At 49.5% G+C, this 15,143-nt stretch overlaps 1 protein-coding gene across 2 annotated transcripts in view; it reads right to left on the bottom strand.

The window, feature by feature from the left end:
• LOC130513438 (matrix metalloproteinase-16-like) overlaps positions 1–14,082 on the bottom strand; it is a 35,948-nt gene extending 21,866 nt beyond the window's left edge. The window contains exons 1-5 of one of the 2 annotated variants that reach the window (XM_057012178.1): positions 13,563–14,082; positions 4,026–4,174; positions 3,263–3,277; positions 2,926–3,048; positions 3–307 (exon numbers count right to left, since the gene is read on the bottom strand). In XM_057012178.1, coding sequence (XP_056868158.1) covers positions 3–307; positions 2,926–3,048; positions 3,263–3,277; positions 4,026–4,174; positions 13,563–13,688 — 718 coding nt within the window. In that variant the 5' untranslated portion in view covers positions 13,689–14,082. The remainder of the gene's footprint in view (positions 1–2; positions 308–2,925; positions 3,049–3,262; positions 3,278–4,025; positions 4,175–13,562) is intronic. The other variant, XM_057012179.1, reaches the window with a different exon arrangement.
• Positions 14,083–15,143: the final 1,061 nt, after the last annotated feature.

The raw sequence follows: 15,143 nt of genomic DNA, 5'->3' as shown, positions 1-15,143 counted from the left end.
ACCGTCATGGTTGGGGTTTCCCAGCGTCCACGGCTCATCTGAATCAAAGTGTGTGTCTCCTCCTATTCCCGGCCCTGGAAAGTAGGCGTGCGCCAGAAAGCCGCCCTCGCCATCAAAGGGAGAGCTGTCGCCGTGAAAGCCCGATGCGAAGATGATGGTGATGTCCACGTCGGTTTTGCTCCGCTCCAGCTCGCTGTACGGCACAGCCTCAAACCGCAGGGGGGTCACATTCTGCCACACGTCGAAAGCCCGCCGTATGGCGTCGTGGGTCTCTTCAGCACCGACTTTGGGTGTGACGTTCTTTATGCTGCAAAGAAACCAGCGCGTTAAGATGTGCTTGCAGAGGAAAATCTGGATCTGGGAGAATCTGTTGTGTCGGCCACATGACAAGACGGTCAGTTTGGTACCCGGAACCGCCAATTAACCAGCACAATCTCTCGCTGCTTCCCTGGACGGGGCCGTTGCCGTGCTCGCCCTGCCCGCCGTGCTCGCCCTGCCCGCCGGCCGACAGGTAGATGCGACGCTTGCAGAGATCTGAGCCTGTCCTGTCAGCTTCCCCCGGCTGCAGGTGTGGAGAGGATGGGGGCAACTTCTGCCTCCGGAGCTGATTTTATAATTAAGGATTATCAACAGCCCACTGCCTGCTGAGAGCTCCAGCCTGGCGCAGGCAGTCAGAAAAAGCTCCCTGCAAATTATTCCCTCTAAAAATAGTCCAGTGTCACGCTTCATTAGAATTTGGCTTCTCACTCCTGAAAGACAGTTGACAACGTTTGATTCTCTTTTATTGCTCTGAATTTCTTCAGTGTCTCTTTTTGGACCGCAGGAAGAAATATTATCAGAGTTCCTCTCAGGCTGTTGCTAATTTGACCTGAATGATGGATGGGCTGCTGCAGGACCTATTTTAAAACAGATTAATCCCTTTCTTGATAGATTCCATTTTCACAGAGGATTTTAATAATGTGAAAAGGAAAACACGGATTACGGATGAAATCCGGGCGGCGACAGAGTGATATGCGCCGTTCATTTCGGGCATAATTGCTGCGGCCCCACCACACGCTGCGTCCCGCTTAAAGACTTGCTGACAGCTAATTTCCACTTCAGCAAAGATGAGTTTTCTTTAATTACGCGCTCTCACAAGTTCTGCTAGACACTGAAAGGTTATTACAAAACCGTGATGTATTGTTTGGAAGCGAAAGCTCTGCCTGCAGGAGCGATGACAGCTAAAGACGCCAGCCTGTCACTGCAGATGTGAGCGCTGAGGCCCAACAAAAACAATCAGTGGGTGTTAAATGAAAAGGCCTAAAGCTGCTAAAACGGAGACTCAATCACCCCCGAATGCAGTCGTCAGCAGGCTTTAAGAGGCTGGACGGAGCCACCTGAAGGTTTGGGCTCTCTTATTGTTGAGAATTCACAGCACGCCGTTTTATCGCACGTCTGATTTTTAAGTGCACGTCAGTCTGTTCAACTTCTAGCAGGACACAAAAGACAAAGAAAGGGATGAGTTCAAGGTGACAAGTGGGGAAAAGGTCAGGCTGTGAGGTGGTGAGGAAGCAGGTGAACAGTGGGGACACTGAAGCTGATTAGCGCTTCCCCAGAGGACAAACCCTGCAGGCCAGGATGGACGTCAGCAGGCACCCGGGACAACAAAGCATTGCTATTGTTCGCTCAACGCTGATTTTTAGGCCTTTCAGATCATTTGTGAACAACAGCCATGGCTATTAAATTGTTTTAGCGCTATTATATTGTGAGGAACATTCTGAACAAAGAAAAATGGCCCGAAAAAGCTCAAGGCACAATCAGACTGTGAGCAGAAAGGGGTCAACAGTGGTGGAACCGTGATACAATAAGGGAGATGATGGATATAAAACTGAATGGAAGATTTGAGAATCGCCCAACACAACTACTAGCACCTGGGTTTGAATTCTAATGTGAAATCAGGAACTTTATCGTGATCAAACTGCTTCCTTTGCCGATTCATTAAAATGTGTTGTTCTCTCAGAATTCTGACGGCATCCTCTTGAACAACGGTGAGGAATTAGAAATCCTGAACAGAGACGTCTTCTCTGATAAATGTCCCACATCCATTGCATCAGTTTGAGTTAGAAAGCTGCAGGAAAGCCATCTTAGACGTCTCTCTCCCTCACACACACACACACACGCTGCTCCCATCCTGTTACATAATCCTAATCTGAGAGCACCTTCTGCTTTCCACAGGGGTTTCCTCATCTCCTCACTCTCAGATGCTTCTCCTGCACTCCTCACTTTCCTCCCGCTGAAATCCCACCTACCTTCTCCTTGGGTGGAGCCGGCCCACTTTCTCAAATCTGAATCGTGGCAGATAGAAGCATCGGCGATGCCAAACTAAATCCCAGCGTCAATTAAAGGGGCAGAAACACCGCGATGCCTCAGCCAGCCTGATATACTGTCTTATTTCTGCACCGGGTCACTGAACACAGGATTACACTCATGCTGCTTATGTATTTATTCATGGGGCAGAGCGATAATAAAACAAGTGCACCTCTAAAGAAGTGTCCCATGAAATATGGAGCTGGTGGAAACCATCAGTCCAGCATAAATAAAAGACGACAGAATCTGGGCTACTGACCCAACTAAAGTAACTCTGAGACATTATATAACCGCAGCATTTATGTCTCATGTAGCACCCTTTTGATTAATGACCCTGTGAATTAGTTACTTTGTGCACGTGTGGTTCACGTGTGTGGTTTCTACTTCGTGTAGGACTGTTTGGATTTGAGCTAGAAGAGACTTTGACACAGCTGCTGCTCATCCAACCTACTGCTGAAATGTGTTAACTCTGGATTCATTTGGTGTGTGTGTGTGTGTGTGTGTGTGTGTACGGGGGGGGCTTCTCTGGCCATGACATGTGGGTTATGGAGATAACGTGGAGCTGGATCATCTACCCACCTGTACGTGATGTGTTTATGGTGCCACCTTTGTCCCGTGAGAGCGTACCGGCGTTTTCGGACACTGAATCTGGCGGCGCCTCCTATCTGGTCAGGAACTCCACATCTGGGCTTCTTCATCCACCTACAGCGAAGAGCAGAGGAGGAGTCAACGCCGAGGCCCTCCGCTCTGGTTTGCTGGACTCACGCCGAGGTCAACGGCGTTTCCTTTTCTGGCCGCTGCAGACACTTTTCTGCTGATGTGTTTGGTGACTCAGGGATGTTGGGATGAATGAGCCACACTCCAGCCCTCCAGCACGACAGTTTAATTCACTTTTTACAAACAGAAGAATTCTCACCTTATCGTGTTATCGCTACGGCAACACGGAGCAGCAAGAATAAAGAGATGGAGAGAGAGAAAAGTCAGCCGTAGGTTCAGATGATCACATTTTACTCACTTTCAGTCCGGCTGGTGGTCGACATCCGCACTGCTGTTGCAGTTGGGCGGTCGGTTTCATCTATTCAGCGCGTTTCAGTGTTGGTGCACGTGAAGGTCAGTGAGCGTTTACAAGCACGTGTGGTTCGGACAGCGGGGAAAAAAGGGCTAAATCGGAGCTTGCACTTGTAGCACACGTGTAACGATGCCGCTTGTGTTTTCAGATCAGGAGGCGCATGACACCCATGACAACCGAGGCAGAAATGATTACCTGAACTTCACTTTCAGTTTAGAAACATCTAAATGCTCCACTGCTCAGCTGCTGAAGGTCAGCCTGAGCAGGCGAGAACACTTTTAGCTCTTCTGCTTAATATTAATACTTTGACATTTCCCAGTCTTTAATCTGAGAGTGGAGGTCTTCTCTTTGTAAAATGCCCTTTAGATCATTTTCAAATGTGCCCCCTTTGATCTGACAGGCTGCCTTGGAAATGCAGACCGGGGTGATGAAAAAAGCAAATGTGACCGCGCCAAACATTCTTTAGGCTCTTATTTAATCAGGGGAGTTCAGAAATAAATCCATGATGAGAAATCCCTCTGAAAGACAGTTTATGTTCAAACGTTCCTGGCGATGAACGCAGCGGTTCGCGCGCGGCGTCTTCAAAGCGGTGGAAATGCACATGACTCACTCTATAGTGTTGCTGTCCAGCGTCCCCGTGACATTGAGGCCGTAGCGGCGCTGCATGGCAGCGATAGCGGACTGCATGACTCGAGCCGAGCGCAGCACTGACATTCTGGGGTCTACGGAAGGCAGGTAACCGTACTGCTGCAGCCATGCCTGTGGACAGGAAACACACACAGAGTCAACGGTGAGACGTAAACACACACCATCAGGATGGGAAATACCGTCCCACAAACGTTCTGTAAAGACACAAAAGGAGCTGTGCATGACACTTTTCCTCCCAGTAGCACAGCTTCTTAATTCAAGAGTAGGTGCTCGATGTTACCGAGCGAGCACCTGTGCCAGAACAGCGCCATGGTTACCACGGCTACGAGCTCCTGTGTGAAGTTTAGGCAGGGTAGAATAGTTACAGTGGCAAATATGGCTGATGGCAACAGAAACTGAACACAAATCATCACAGCAGCATCGCTGCTGGGGAGGGGAGCGTGGAGTAACAGATCCTGACCTCATCCTAACACCTCTGCAGAGTTTCTTACATCAACACAGTCGTGGCGACGTTACGTCCATCAGATCAGGAGTGTCTTTAATCACAGGCTCAATGTCCTCAAATGACCTCTGTGTCTGGCGTGGGGTCTATTTATGGCTGGGAAGGGGATTAAAAAAGAGGAAAAGCAAACGCGCGTGTGTGTGTGTGTGTGTTGTGTGTGTGTGTGTGTGTGTGTGTGTGAGCTGCAGCTCAGCCTGAGAGAGACCATTAATTTAGCTGCATTCTTCTCGCACATTCCTCCACTTAATCATAAAAGCAGAAGCTAATCCAGCGAAGAGGCAGGACTGCCTTTAAATCACGTCAGCGGACAGCAGATGAAGTGTTTTAACGAACAGACCGACCACTTCATTCCCTCCCGTGTCCCTCTGACCTCCTAACCCACCAACCCCCCCCATCCCCAGTGACTGAAAGGATCGGCTGGTGTTTATTTGCCACACGCAGGGGCGATCTCGCAGGATTAACGTCACCATCTCCCACTCCTTCGTTTCGCCAGCCAAAGCCACATGTAGGAACTCAAACATCTCACACTGTCCCAATTTCCCGACTTCTGTTGCGTCCAAATGCAATGAAACAATTGTGGGCAGATTTATCACTGAGCCTCTGTTTACAGAAACAACAAAGCTGTTTGTAGGCTCTTAGATCAGCCCACTTAAATGCCTTCTCAAAGGGCAGCGGAGGTCCACCCACCCTTCTTTCATGAAAACCCGAAGGAAAGTCTGAAATGTCAACATTAGATGAGATACTAAGGAAATAATTCCAACCTGAACAAGAGGGTGTGGGGAGAGAGAGAGAAACTCTATATGAGTGCAGAATGTCATCTTTCATCACATCATTGGCCTTGTTACATATACGCATGGGTGTAATGGAGCTTTGTGTGTCCTGAACCTGCCAGAAGGAATCATGGCTCACAAAGAGGAAGGAGGGGAATCGACTGGGCTTTTAGCTGAAGAGGCTTTGGGGATTTGAGGAGTTTGGGGGTTTGAAGAGGCTTGATTTTATTTCCAGCTTTTACGGTCAAATAATGCAGCGAATCTGGAGCAGAATCACCGAGCACGTGCAGCAATTAAGGCATTAGGAATAAGAGCGGCGTTTGAAGGGTGCAAAGAAAGGCAGAAGGTCGGTCTCGAAGCGTTTCTATTCATCACTTTGTTGTGAAATGTGCAGATTAGTCTCATAGTCGACGTTGACAGGCTGCTTGGGTTAAAGCGAGGGCCTGCTGCTCACTCTGAGAGGGAGACGTCAGTTAACCGGGACGAAAATGGAACCAGAAGCACAAAGAAATGAGGTCGGCACAGATTCCGAGCGGAGGGAGGAGAGACCAACAGGGGGAATGGGCAAAGCAACATTTAACCACGGACGGAGAACGACTGCAAATATGTTGTATTTTATAAGGACGCAGCAAAGCCGGCACACTGATATGGACCCCTAGTGGCCGGAGCCATAACTGCCATCCTGACCCTGTCAGCCTCCCCTCTAAAGATGACTGCTTTAACTTTAGGAAATCTTCAGGATGGATTCAGGGACTTTCCCGCCGCTTCCCTTTTTTCCGAGCTCCCGTCCTGCAGCTCCCCTCCACTCGGTGATTGATGCGAGTCTGGTTTTTAAACTCTTTTTACATTTCTGGGAAAGAGGTTGACGGCTGAGATTTCCATTGGAAATAGTGTCAGGAAGTGGAACTGGCCCACAAACACACAGGTTCATACTGTTCATACAGCAGAGGCTTCACTGGCACACGAGCTAAAGTTTAGCTGCTAAACCCTGGGACACACACACAGAGCTCAGCCTTCAGGAAGTCATGAGATGATCCTCATGATGCCTCTACACACACACACACACACACACACACACACACACACACACACACCACACACACACACACACACACACACACGCGCACACGCGCACACGCGCACACGCGCACACACACACACACTCACACACACGCACACACACACACACACACACTCACACTCACACTCACACACACACACACCACACACACACACACACTGCTGCTGCTGCTGTTGCTACTGCTGCTGCTACTTCTACTGTTGCTGCTGCTACTGCTGCTACTACTGCTGCTACTGTTGCTGCTGCTACTACTGCTGCTGCTACTACTACTGCTGCTGCTACTGCTGTTGCTGCTGCTGCTACTACTGCTGCTGCTACTACTGCTACTGCTGCTGCTGCTGCTGCTACTACTACTACTACTACTGCTGCTGCTGCTGCTGCTACTACTGTTGCTACTACTACTGCTGCTGCTACTACTGTTGCTGCTGCTACTTCTACTGCTGCTGCTGCTACTGTTGCTGCTGCTACTGCTACTGCTGCTGCTACTGCTGCTGCTGCTGCTACTGCTGCTGCTGCTGCTACTGTTGCTGCTGCTACTGCTGCTGCTGCTGCTACTACTACTACTACTGCTGCTGCTACTACTGTTGCTGCTGCTGCTACTGCTACTACTGCTGCTGCTACTACTACTGCTGCTGCTACTACTGTTGCTACTTCTACTGCTGCTGCTACTTCTACTGCTGCTGCTGCTACTACTGCTGCTGCTGCTGCTGCTGCTACTACTGCTACTACTGCTGCTGCTACTACTACTGCTGCTGCTACTACTGTTGCTACTTCTACTGCTGCTACTACTACTGTTGCTGCTGCTACTGCTACTGCTACTACTGCTACTACTGCTGCTGCTGCTACTACTACTGTTGCTGCTACTACTGTTGCTACTACTACTGCTGCTACTACTACTGTTGCTGCTACTACTGCTACTACTACTACTGCTGCTACTGCTGCTGCTGCTGCTGCTACTGCTGCTAATACTACTACTGCTGGTTTGGTGTGCGAGGCTACACAGAGCTGCACTGGGACCTCTGGTACCTGAAGTAGCTCCCAGAGGTGAAGCTCATGTGTTTAAGTGCTCATCAGGCGGTAATAAGAGAAGAGTTCTGCTGGTCCAGTCTCTGGAGCGCAGACTCAGAGAGGTGTATTCTGCAGAACCCATTGTGTGGCTGCAGCAGCACCACCACACACTCAGTGAGGCTGTGACTTCCTGTTTCATGAGAAACGTGGCTGGTCATTGATTATAATAGAACGGAGCAACTTCTGCATCCTCTTCAGGATCTCCTGGAGGTCCTGCCTCTGGAGTCCAACATCAAATGGACCGCAAGAACCTCCAGGTCCTCTCACAGAGGTTAGTTAGAGTGTCTCTGTGTGACTGAGGGACACAAACTTCAAAAAGACAAAGATGTTGCTGCAGTTGCTCTCCCAGAATAAAGATACCCAACCTGAAGGTTGAGGTTCAAGCACATGAACGGGAATAAAAACATTAGATCACTGAGGTGAAGTCATGGAGCTCGTAAATCAGAGATTACACGTATCACATGTCATTACTTCCTTTCGAGGCAACATAAAATCTTGAATTAGGAAATCGGATATGCTGCTGTAGTAAATCCGGACTGCAGGTATTGAATCGTACGCCCAAAAGCCACCTGCATACTTTCAGAATGATTAAAATGATATCCTTTATACTTTTGCTGCAAGAGCCTGGAGCTTATTCCCATTTTACTCTCTTCTCCTCTTTTATCCCCCCTTTTCTAACGTCTCCTCGACACACTTTCTCTCTGTGATTTATGGCGCCTGGTATTCAGCCAAAGTAAGACGCGCGGCTCCTTATGGAAACAGACAGAAATGATTCCCTGTCCTTCCTCTACAAATGAACAGCGCAGCAGCGTGGAAGCAGAAATGCTGCTCAGCACAGCTCTAATTCCCACTTCTTGTTATTTTCATCAGAAAAAGATGAAGCCGTGCTTGGTGTCGCTGCTCCGCTGCAGCCTTTCTCCCAGATCCCTCACTGGAAACAGAGCTGGAGGTAAATGGATGAAGAGGAACGCACCGAGGACACAATCGTTATTTTGTTAAGAGCATCGCGTCATAACAGGCACAGAAAAGATTCATGGAATGTTAATGAGGATAATGAGGCAGGTTTGGGACATTTCTTAGTACATACAGCATTTTCCAATGGCACTGTCTCTCTCTCTCTCTCTCCTCCCACACACACACTCACACACTCACAGCACAAAAGTCTTTTCAGCTTGTTTGTTGAGTCTTTGTGTTGAAATCCTGATTTCAAAATGTTAACCAATTAGTTTAGGACGTCTCCTGGATTCAAGTAAACCGGTAATGAGTGCAGCCTCACGCTGCTTCCTCTATTTGTGCATTTATCTGAAATCAAACCTATAATTCAGCTCAATCAAACCAGTTAATGTTGCTGCTGTTCAAAATGGGCGTCTAGCGGGGGGGGAGAGATTTAATGAGAGTCCAACAAAGAGCGGCTGATTTGAAAAGCCAGACATCCACCATTATGTTCTGATGAATTCGAGAAGAGCTAAAATGCATCAGGGCCTATTTTTAGGTTCTCCACACTTCATTTCCCTCCACTTTGAAGTCCATTCCTTTCACATTTTTCACTCATGCAGAAACGGGCACGGCAGCTTTTTATTTGCCTCTGGAAAGGATAATTGGACCTCAGAATGAGCCCGAACAAAGTCACTTCAGGTAGACGCGGCGAGCACGCGTCAGCGGGACCGAGGACGGTTCCTGTCCTCAGACGACCCCGTGCCAACTCAGTACCTGAGCAGCCGGGGGGCAAAACAGCCAATGGGGGCTATTGAAAGACCGACCCTGAGACGTACCGCAGGAAACCCGGTTGGCATGGCAGCATTCGGTGGCTGCCGCTTGGCATTTGTGACCAATCAGCTGACGGCAGCGCAGCTTCCCTTTAGCGTGCAGCGCGTGGTTGAGGTCACGTGACACGCCACGTCTGCATTCTTCACACTCCCCGAACTAGATGTTGCTAATCAGGCTCCTTCTGCTCTACAACGTTTCTTCATTCTGGTAGAAGAACGTTTACTTTCCCGTCATTTTAAAGACGCGACATTCCGTGGACATCCTGGCTACGGAGATGTGCCGTGAAAAGCGTGAACAAGCGCTTGTTCACGCTTTTCACGGCACATCCGGTTGTTTACTGCGTCCTTTTACAAGTGAAGGCAGCCCCAGGACCACTGACGCACACCTGGCAACATCATTAACTTTCTATTGATGAATTGTGAGCAACCAGGAGCCCGGCGAGTGTAAGCGGACTCTGGTGTCGTGGGGGTGTGAGTGCTGGAGGGGATCAGGCTGTCAGGTAACATACTCGCTGACGGATCAGCTGGGAGCGACCGACACCGTGGGCACAGGTGACCCGCCGGAACGTGATCCCGGGCCTCCGGGGAAATCCTGCCGACCGTGGCGGCGCTGCATAATTCATCTGCCGCGCGGCGAACTGCTGGCACGAGTGCCAGGGTCGCCAAGGCAACCGCGGGATTTCCAGCCCACACTCGTAGACCCAGACACAAAGTGGCCTACTTGAACCGAAAGGTCTGAACGCACGAAAACCGAGCCGGCACCATCCAGAGGCGGCGGGGGGAGAACTCAAACCCGATGGATTATCAAACAGGCTGCTTATCGGGCCTTCGTTTAGGACTAAATGTCATATAAATGTCAGACAGAAATGCCACGGTGTGTTCATACATACTGATCAGACGCCGCCACGCTTATGTATTTAGGTGTTAATGGCTTTGAAAATGATCAGAATGTGTTTAAGGAGGCACAGATGGATTATGAGCGGTGACACCAGCTGTCAGGGGAAAACCCGTCAGAAGTGGCGTTCATGCGCTGAGCTCGGGCTTCTTCCGAAGGTTTTAGTCAACAGTCGTCCTCCAAACACACCTCGCCTCCCAAAACCCAGCGACATTTCAACGTTCGGATGTAGGCTGATCTATCATCGCACGGGAAAACGGCATCAGCGCACCCAGAAATAACCCGACAGCCCCGACACCTTCAAGATTCTGAGCTCTGACCACGTGCACATCTGAGAGGGGGGAAATGGATGTGGGGGCATTTTATTAGCCGCGTGTAAAGTTTGAACGCTGCTCAACAGTCTGTGGAGGAAGACTTGCTTCCTCTGTCACACATTCACAAGTGCACCCTTCATTATTTAGAGGCCACTCCAGAGCTCTCTGCAAAGTACCAAGAGCTGTACTTGGAATGGGACAGGAATGAATCAGACATTAGCAACATGCTAAGATAATGTAAACCTCAACATTTATGATTCTCCATAAAAACTATTGGGTCAAATAATGGGCCAGGCCTCAGGTTTCTGTAAAGCCCCCCCCCCACACACACACACACACACACACACACACACGTTACTCGAACAGTTTCTGTATAAATAAAGTTGAACTCAGTCTAAACGTGCTGGTGCTAGCCAGCTCTCCACTCAGCCAAACGAGATGACAAACATTTTAACGGGTGCACTAGATTTATTAACAACACAGAAACAGAACTTTCTCGCTCCGATTGGTCCAGTCGTAGGGGGCCTGCTGTAGCTACGTTAATGACACAGCTGTGGCTTTCAGACTTTTTTAGACACTTTAAGACTTTAGGGAGGCAGAAACTGCAGAAAAGCTGAATCAGAGCAGCAGAGTCAGCACAAATCAACTTTCATTAATTCATTCCCCATCTGAGATGGGATGCGATGACAGATGGGCGAGCGGCTCTTTGTTGCACAGCCGATTATCCCCGACTACAACGTTGCTCTGTCTCTCGAGAGCATCGAGGGACGACTCGAGCTCTTTCTGCACCTGATGCTCCCCTGAAACGCTGTTTTAATCAGGGCTCTGCTCACGAGGGACTTTCATTATCGGGGGGGGCGCTGCGATGTGAGAGGAAGCTTCTGTTTGAAGAAAAATCAGCTGCGACTCAAAATATCTCGAGAGCTAAAAGGAATAGGGAACACGACATCTGTGAGTGATGCCATTTCAGATACTATGAAATGAGTGGAGTCCAGAAATAGAGCCCAGCACGATGCGCCGCGAGACGCAACTCTGCGGACTCCAGTTTGCTCCCATGACAGGGAACATTCAAAGCTAAAAGCACAAGCGTGATGAGGTCGCGTCCGTCCAACGCAGATCAGAGTCTCAGCAGTGCACTTGGCCTTTTAATCTGTTAAATATACGGTCAAATCTTTAACTGAAAGCCTTAAAGCACCAGTTCCAAACAACCACTTTAGCTTAAATGGGAGGATGGCTGAGTGCAGTTGAGGGTGGCTGTTTGTGGGACCGTGCAGAGGAAAGCTCTTATGCAATATTAAGTGATGTTCCATCCAACTGTGAGATGGAGTCAGACAGGAAAAATGCATTTAAATAAATCCACCCTTTCACTTTTAATTAAAATGCATCGTATAAATCTAATGGCACAGAGAGCACGACAGTCTCCAAACCCACAACAGAGATGACACCAAAATGAGTTGGACGCTGAGCTAAAATCGTTATGTTTCTCAAGCGGAAAATAAAAGTCACGTCCGCCTGTCCCCCTGCTGATGACATCGTCTCATTTGTCATGGAAATTGCTTCTTCTGGAGAGAGACCAAAGTTTGCTGAGGAGCACTGGGACATTTCTGCAGCAACAACTGGACGTTCACCTTCTGTGGGCGGCATCAGACGCCGACCAGAGACCAAAACAGGAGGACGGGAAATATCGCTATATTGCTACAACCTCCTCATTTATGACACTTTTATGGCCCTCGTTTATTCAGTCAGGAGCCGTTTCAGCGCCCAAACCAAATCCGGCTGAATCCGCAGCTTCCCGACTCTGGTTTAGGTGAGGGAAGCTCAAGGTCTTCAGGTGAGGGTGCCCTCTCCAGCCGCAACAGTGTTTAAGGGGCGGTGAGGTTAGCCGCCGCCAGCGTCTGTTGTGCCGGCTCTGGAAGGCTGCAGCACTCCGGTCTGACAGGAGCATCAAACTGCAGGATTCCCCACAACATTTCATCCTGTCAGCAGGAGAAAGAAAAGGCGAGGAGCGTTGTGTGAAGCTCTGCGGGAGCCCCGACATCGACAAGCAATCACCGCGTATCTGCAAAAACAACCAGCGCAGCTAGCTGGCTCCAGGAAAATTCAAGTCCACAAACGCTAACATAAGAGCGGTGCCGTGCCTGGACGGGCTTATGTCTCGTAACCAAAAGGGTGGTGGGGGTGAGGGGGGGTTATGGCTTTTGACACCTGATCTTTGGGTCCTGATTAATCACTTAAGAGGCTGTGAACTGAGAGCGCGCTGCACGTTTCCACTGAATAACCTGTAGCATCTGGACTAAGGCTGCTGGCCAGTCAGGCACGCCAAGCTCGCAAATCAAGTGGACGCAGGACTTAAATGGCTGTCAGCCGACGCGCCAACGTTCCTGTGTGGTACTGGCTGCTGTGTGCACGTGTGTGTCCCTCAAACGGTGTGTGACAGACAGCAGGTAGCAATGGAAGAGTTTAGGATGGATCCCAGCCCAACAGCTCGCACAATGCAGATGTTCAAACCAACAGATGTGTCCCCGATCAAAGCCAGGCTGATTTCTTAAAGTGGGAATTTGTTGGCTGTCCACCTGGATCCTGGAATCTCGGAGCGCCGTCGTGCAGGAGCCGCTGCTGGTGGAATAACTGCTGCTCACACAATGTTTCGAGGAATTTGTGGAATATTTTTTTTCCCTGCGTCGATGCTGGTGATGTTTGTGGACTGAGGATTGAATTGCACGGGTGTGTTTGGGCAGGATGGGAGCTGACTAAACTCAAATGACTCTCATTACCCACCAAATCTGCCGGGGATTTTCTTTGCCCGTTCCCACCGGGAGGCTTTAGCCACCATATCTGTCACTACGAGGAGAGACGCAAACTTGCAAAGGGTTACAATTCAGTAGCTCACATTCCATTCAAACTTTCCCGTGCAAGATTCCCAACATGAGATAAAGCGGTGAAAGTGCACAGCTGTGCACCTCACAAAGACCCTGTTGTTTCTGCAACGTGGACGGCGAAGTGTGCACGACCATCAGCCTCAGGAGCATCTTGCGAATAATGACCGAGAAGGGGGGTGGGGGGGGACATAATAGGTGCTTTATTGAAGTGCTCCGGTTATTACCTCCACATTGAAGGACTGCTCCTCCGCGTTCACGGCGCATATAATCCACAGCAACAACTGGCCGCTGAGCGTCCATAGACAGCAGCTCTGAAGACATCTCCTGCCGCGGAGCGTCAATAAAACCATAGTGAAGCCCGCTGTCGCCCCTCTCTGCCCCAAACACTGTTCGTTTTCTCTTCTCTTCTTCTTCAAGTCTGGAGGACGCGGAGAAATCCTACACGGTTCGCGGCCACATCGCCTCGGAATCGCTCTTGCGCAGCCGAAAGCAGGAGAGCGGAGCGGGGGAGACGGAGGGAGAGGAGCGGGTTGGTCGACCGCCCGCTCCGCCGCTTCTGTCGCGGATGTGGAGCAGGATTTTTCCCCCGGGGATTTCTAGTTGTTAACGCCTGTCAGCAGCCTGCCGCAGTCCCCGGGTGAGACCTCCGGTGCACCGGCCGTTGTTCCAAGCGGAGGCGTCCAGCTCGCTTTCCTCACCGCGCGGCATAGCTCCGCGTTTTCTATCGCCTTTCCCACCGACTGCGCATGCGCCACCTGGCTCCACCGCCCCCCCAACCCGTCCCGCTCCGGATCCGAACGCCTCTATACAGCTTTGAGTGGTTGCGTTTAAAAACAGATACCAAAAGGACAATATAACCTTTAATATGGATCCACAATTATTATTATTATTGTTGTTATTTTTAAAGGTCCCTTTTAAATCCGATTGTATCAATCTCACAGCATATTTTGATTTATCGATCAGAAATTGAGAAAGAATTAACAGCTACCAATTGTTTTTTCTAGGGATCGAATATTAATCAAGGGTTATTTTCTTGACTGTTATTCTACAAGAGCACAGCAGCCTGGTGTATTATTGACTGCTTCTGTTACCAGGTGCAGCCGCTAGAGGGCAGCGATGAGGCCCAGGGTGGAGCCCAGAACTCTGTCTCACTGTCTCACTGTCTCACTGTCTCACTGTCTCACTGTCTCACTGTCTCGCCGTCTCACTGTTTCCTGCACTTGAAGATGATTCCCCTCTCAGTCACCAGACTTACTGTCAAATACGTGATGCGCATTTTTAAAAACAAATCATTCATCCAGATGTCATCATCACAGTCTGATTTCATGCCTGGAGTTCCTTTTTTTCCCCTTTTTAGTTGAAAAAGGAACGTGGTTCTCTGATGTATACCACTTAGTAATGTCTGTTCCATACTGAAACTGGGCTATATTTATTCACCCAGTTCTAATGAGATAGATTAGTGTCATCGCTGTCGCGCTAGCCTGCTAAACACCAACCACCAGTCTGAGTCATACAATACTGTTGATACTTTATATAAAACAGCACATGTACACACACTTACATTATCCAGGGCCCACAGACACCGAGAGGTCTATTACAGGAGACCGCTCTGACCACAGGACCAGTGAACGGCTCCGTCTCATCCGTATTCTGATTTACATCATCTTCACTGTCATTTCTGTGATGGAAGTGCAGAAACTGGGCCAATAACGTTTTTAGTGCCTGACAGAGTCCCAGAAGTGTGTCCTCGTTACTCTTCATCTCCTGAGGCCCCAGCGCTCGAATGGTGTGGAAAATATCATGTT

Source organism: Takifugu flavidus, chromosome 17 (genome assembly GCF_003711565.1).
Source record: "Takifugu flavidus isolate HTHZ2018 chromosome 17, ASM371156v2, whole genome shotgun sequence".
In the NCBI taxonomy this organism is placed as follows: domain Eukaryota; kingdom Metazoa; phylum Chordata; class Actinopteri; order Tetraodontiformes; family Tetraodontidae; genus Takifugu; species Takifugu flavidus.
The sequence above is the reverse complement of the archived record's forward strand: the minus strand, read 5'-3'. Positions and strand labels throughout refer to the sequence as shown.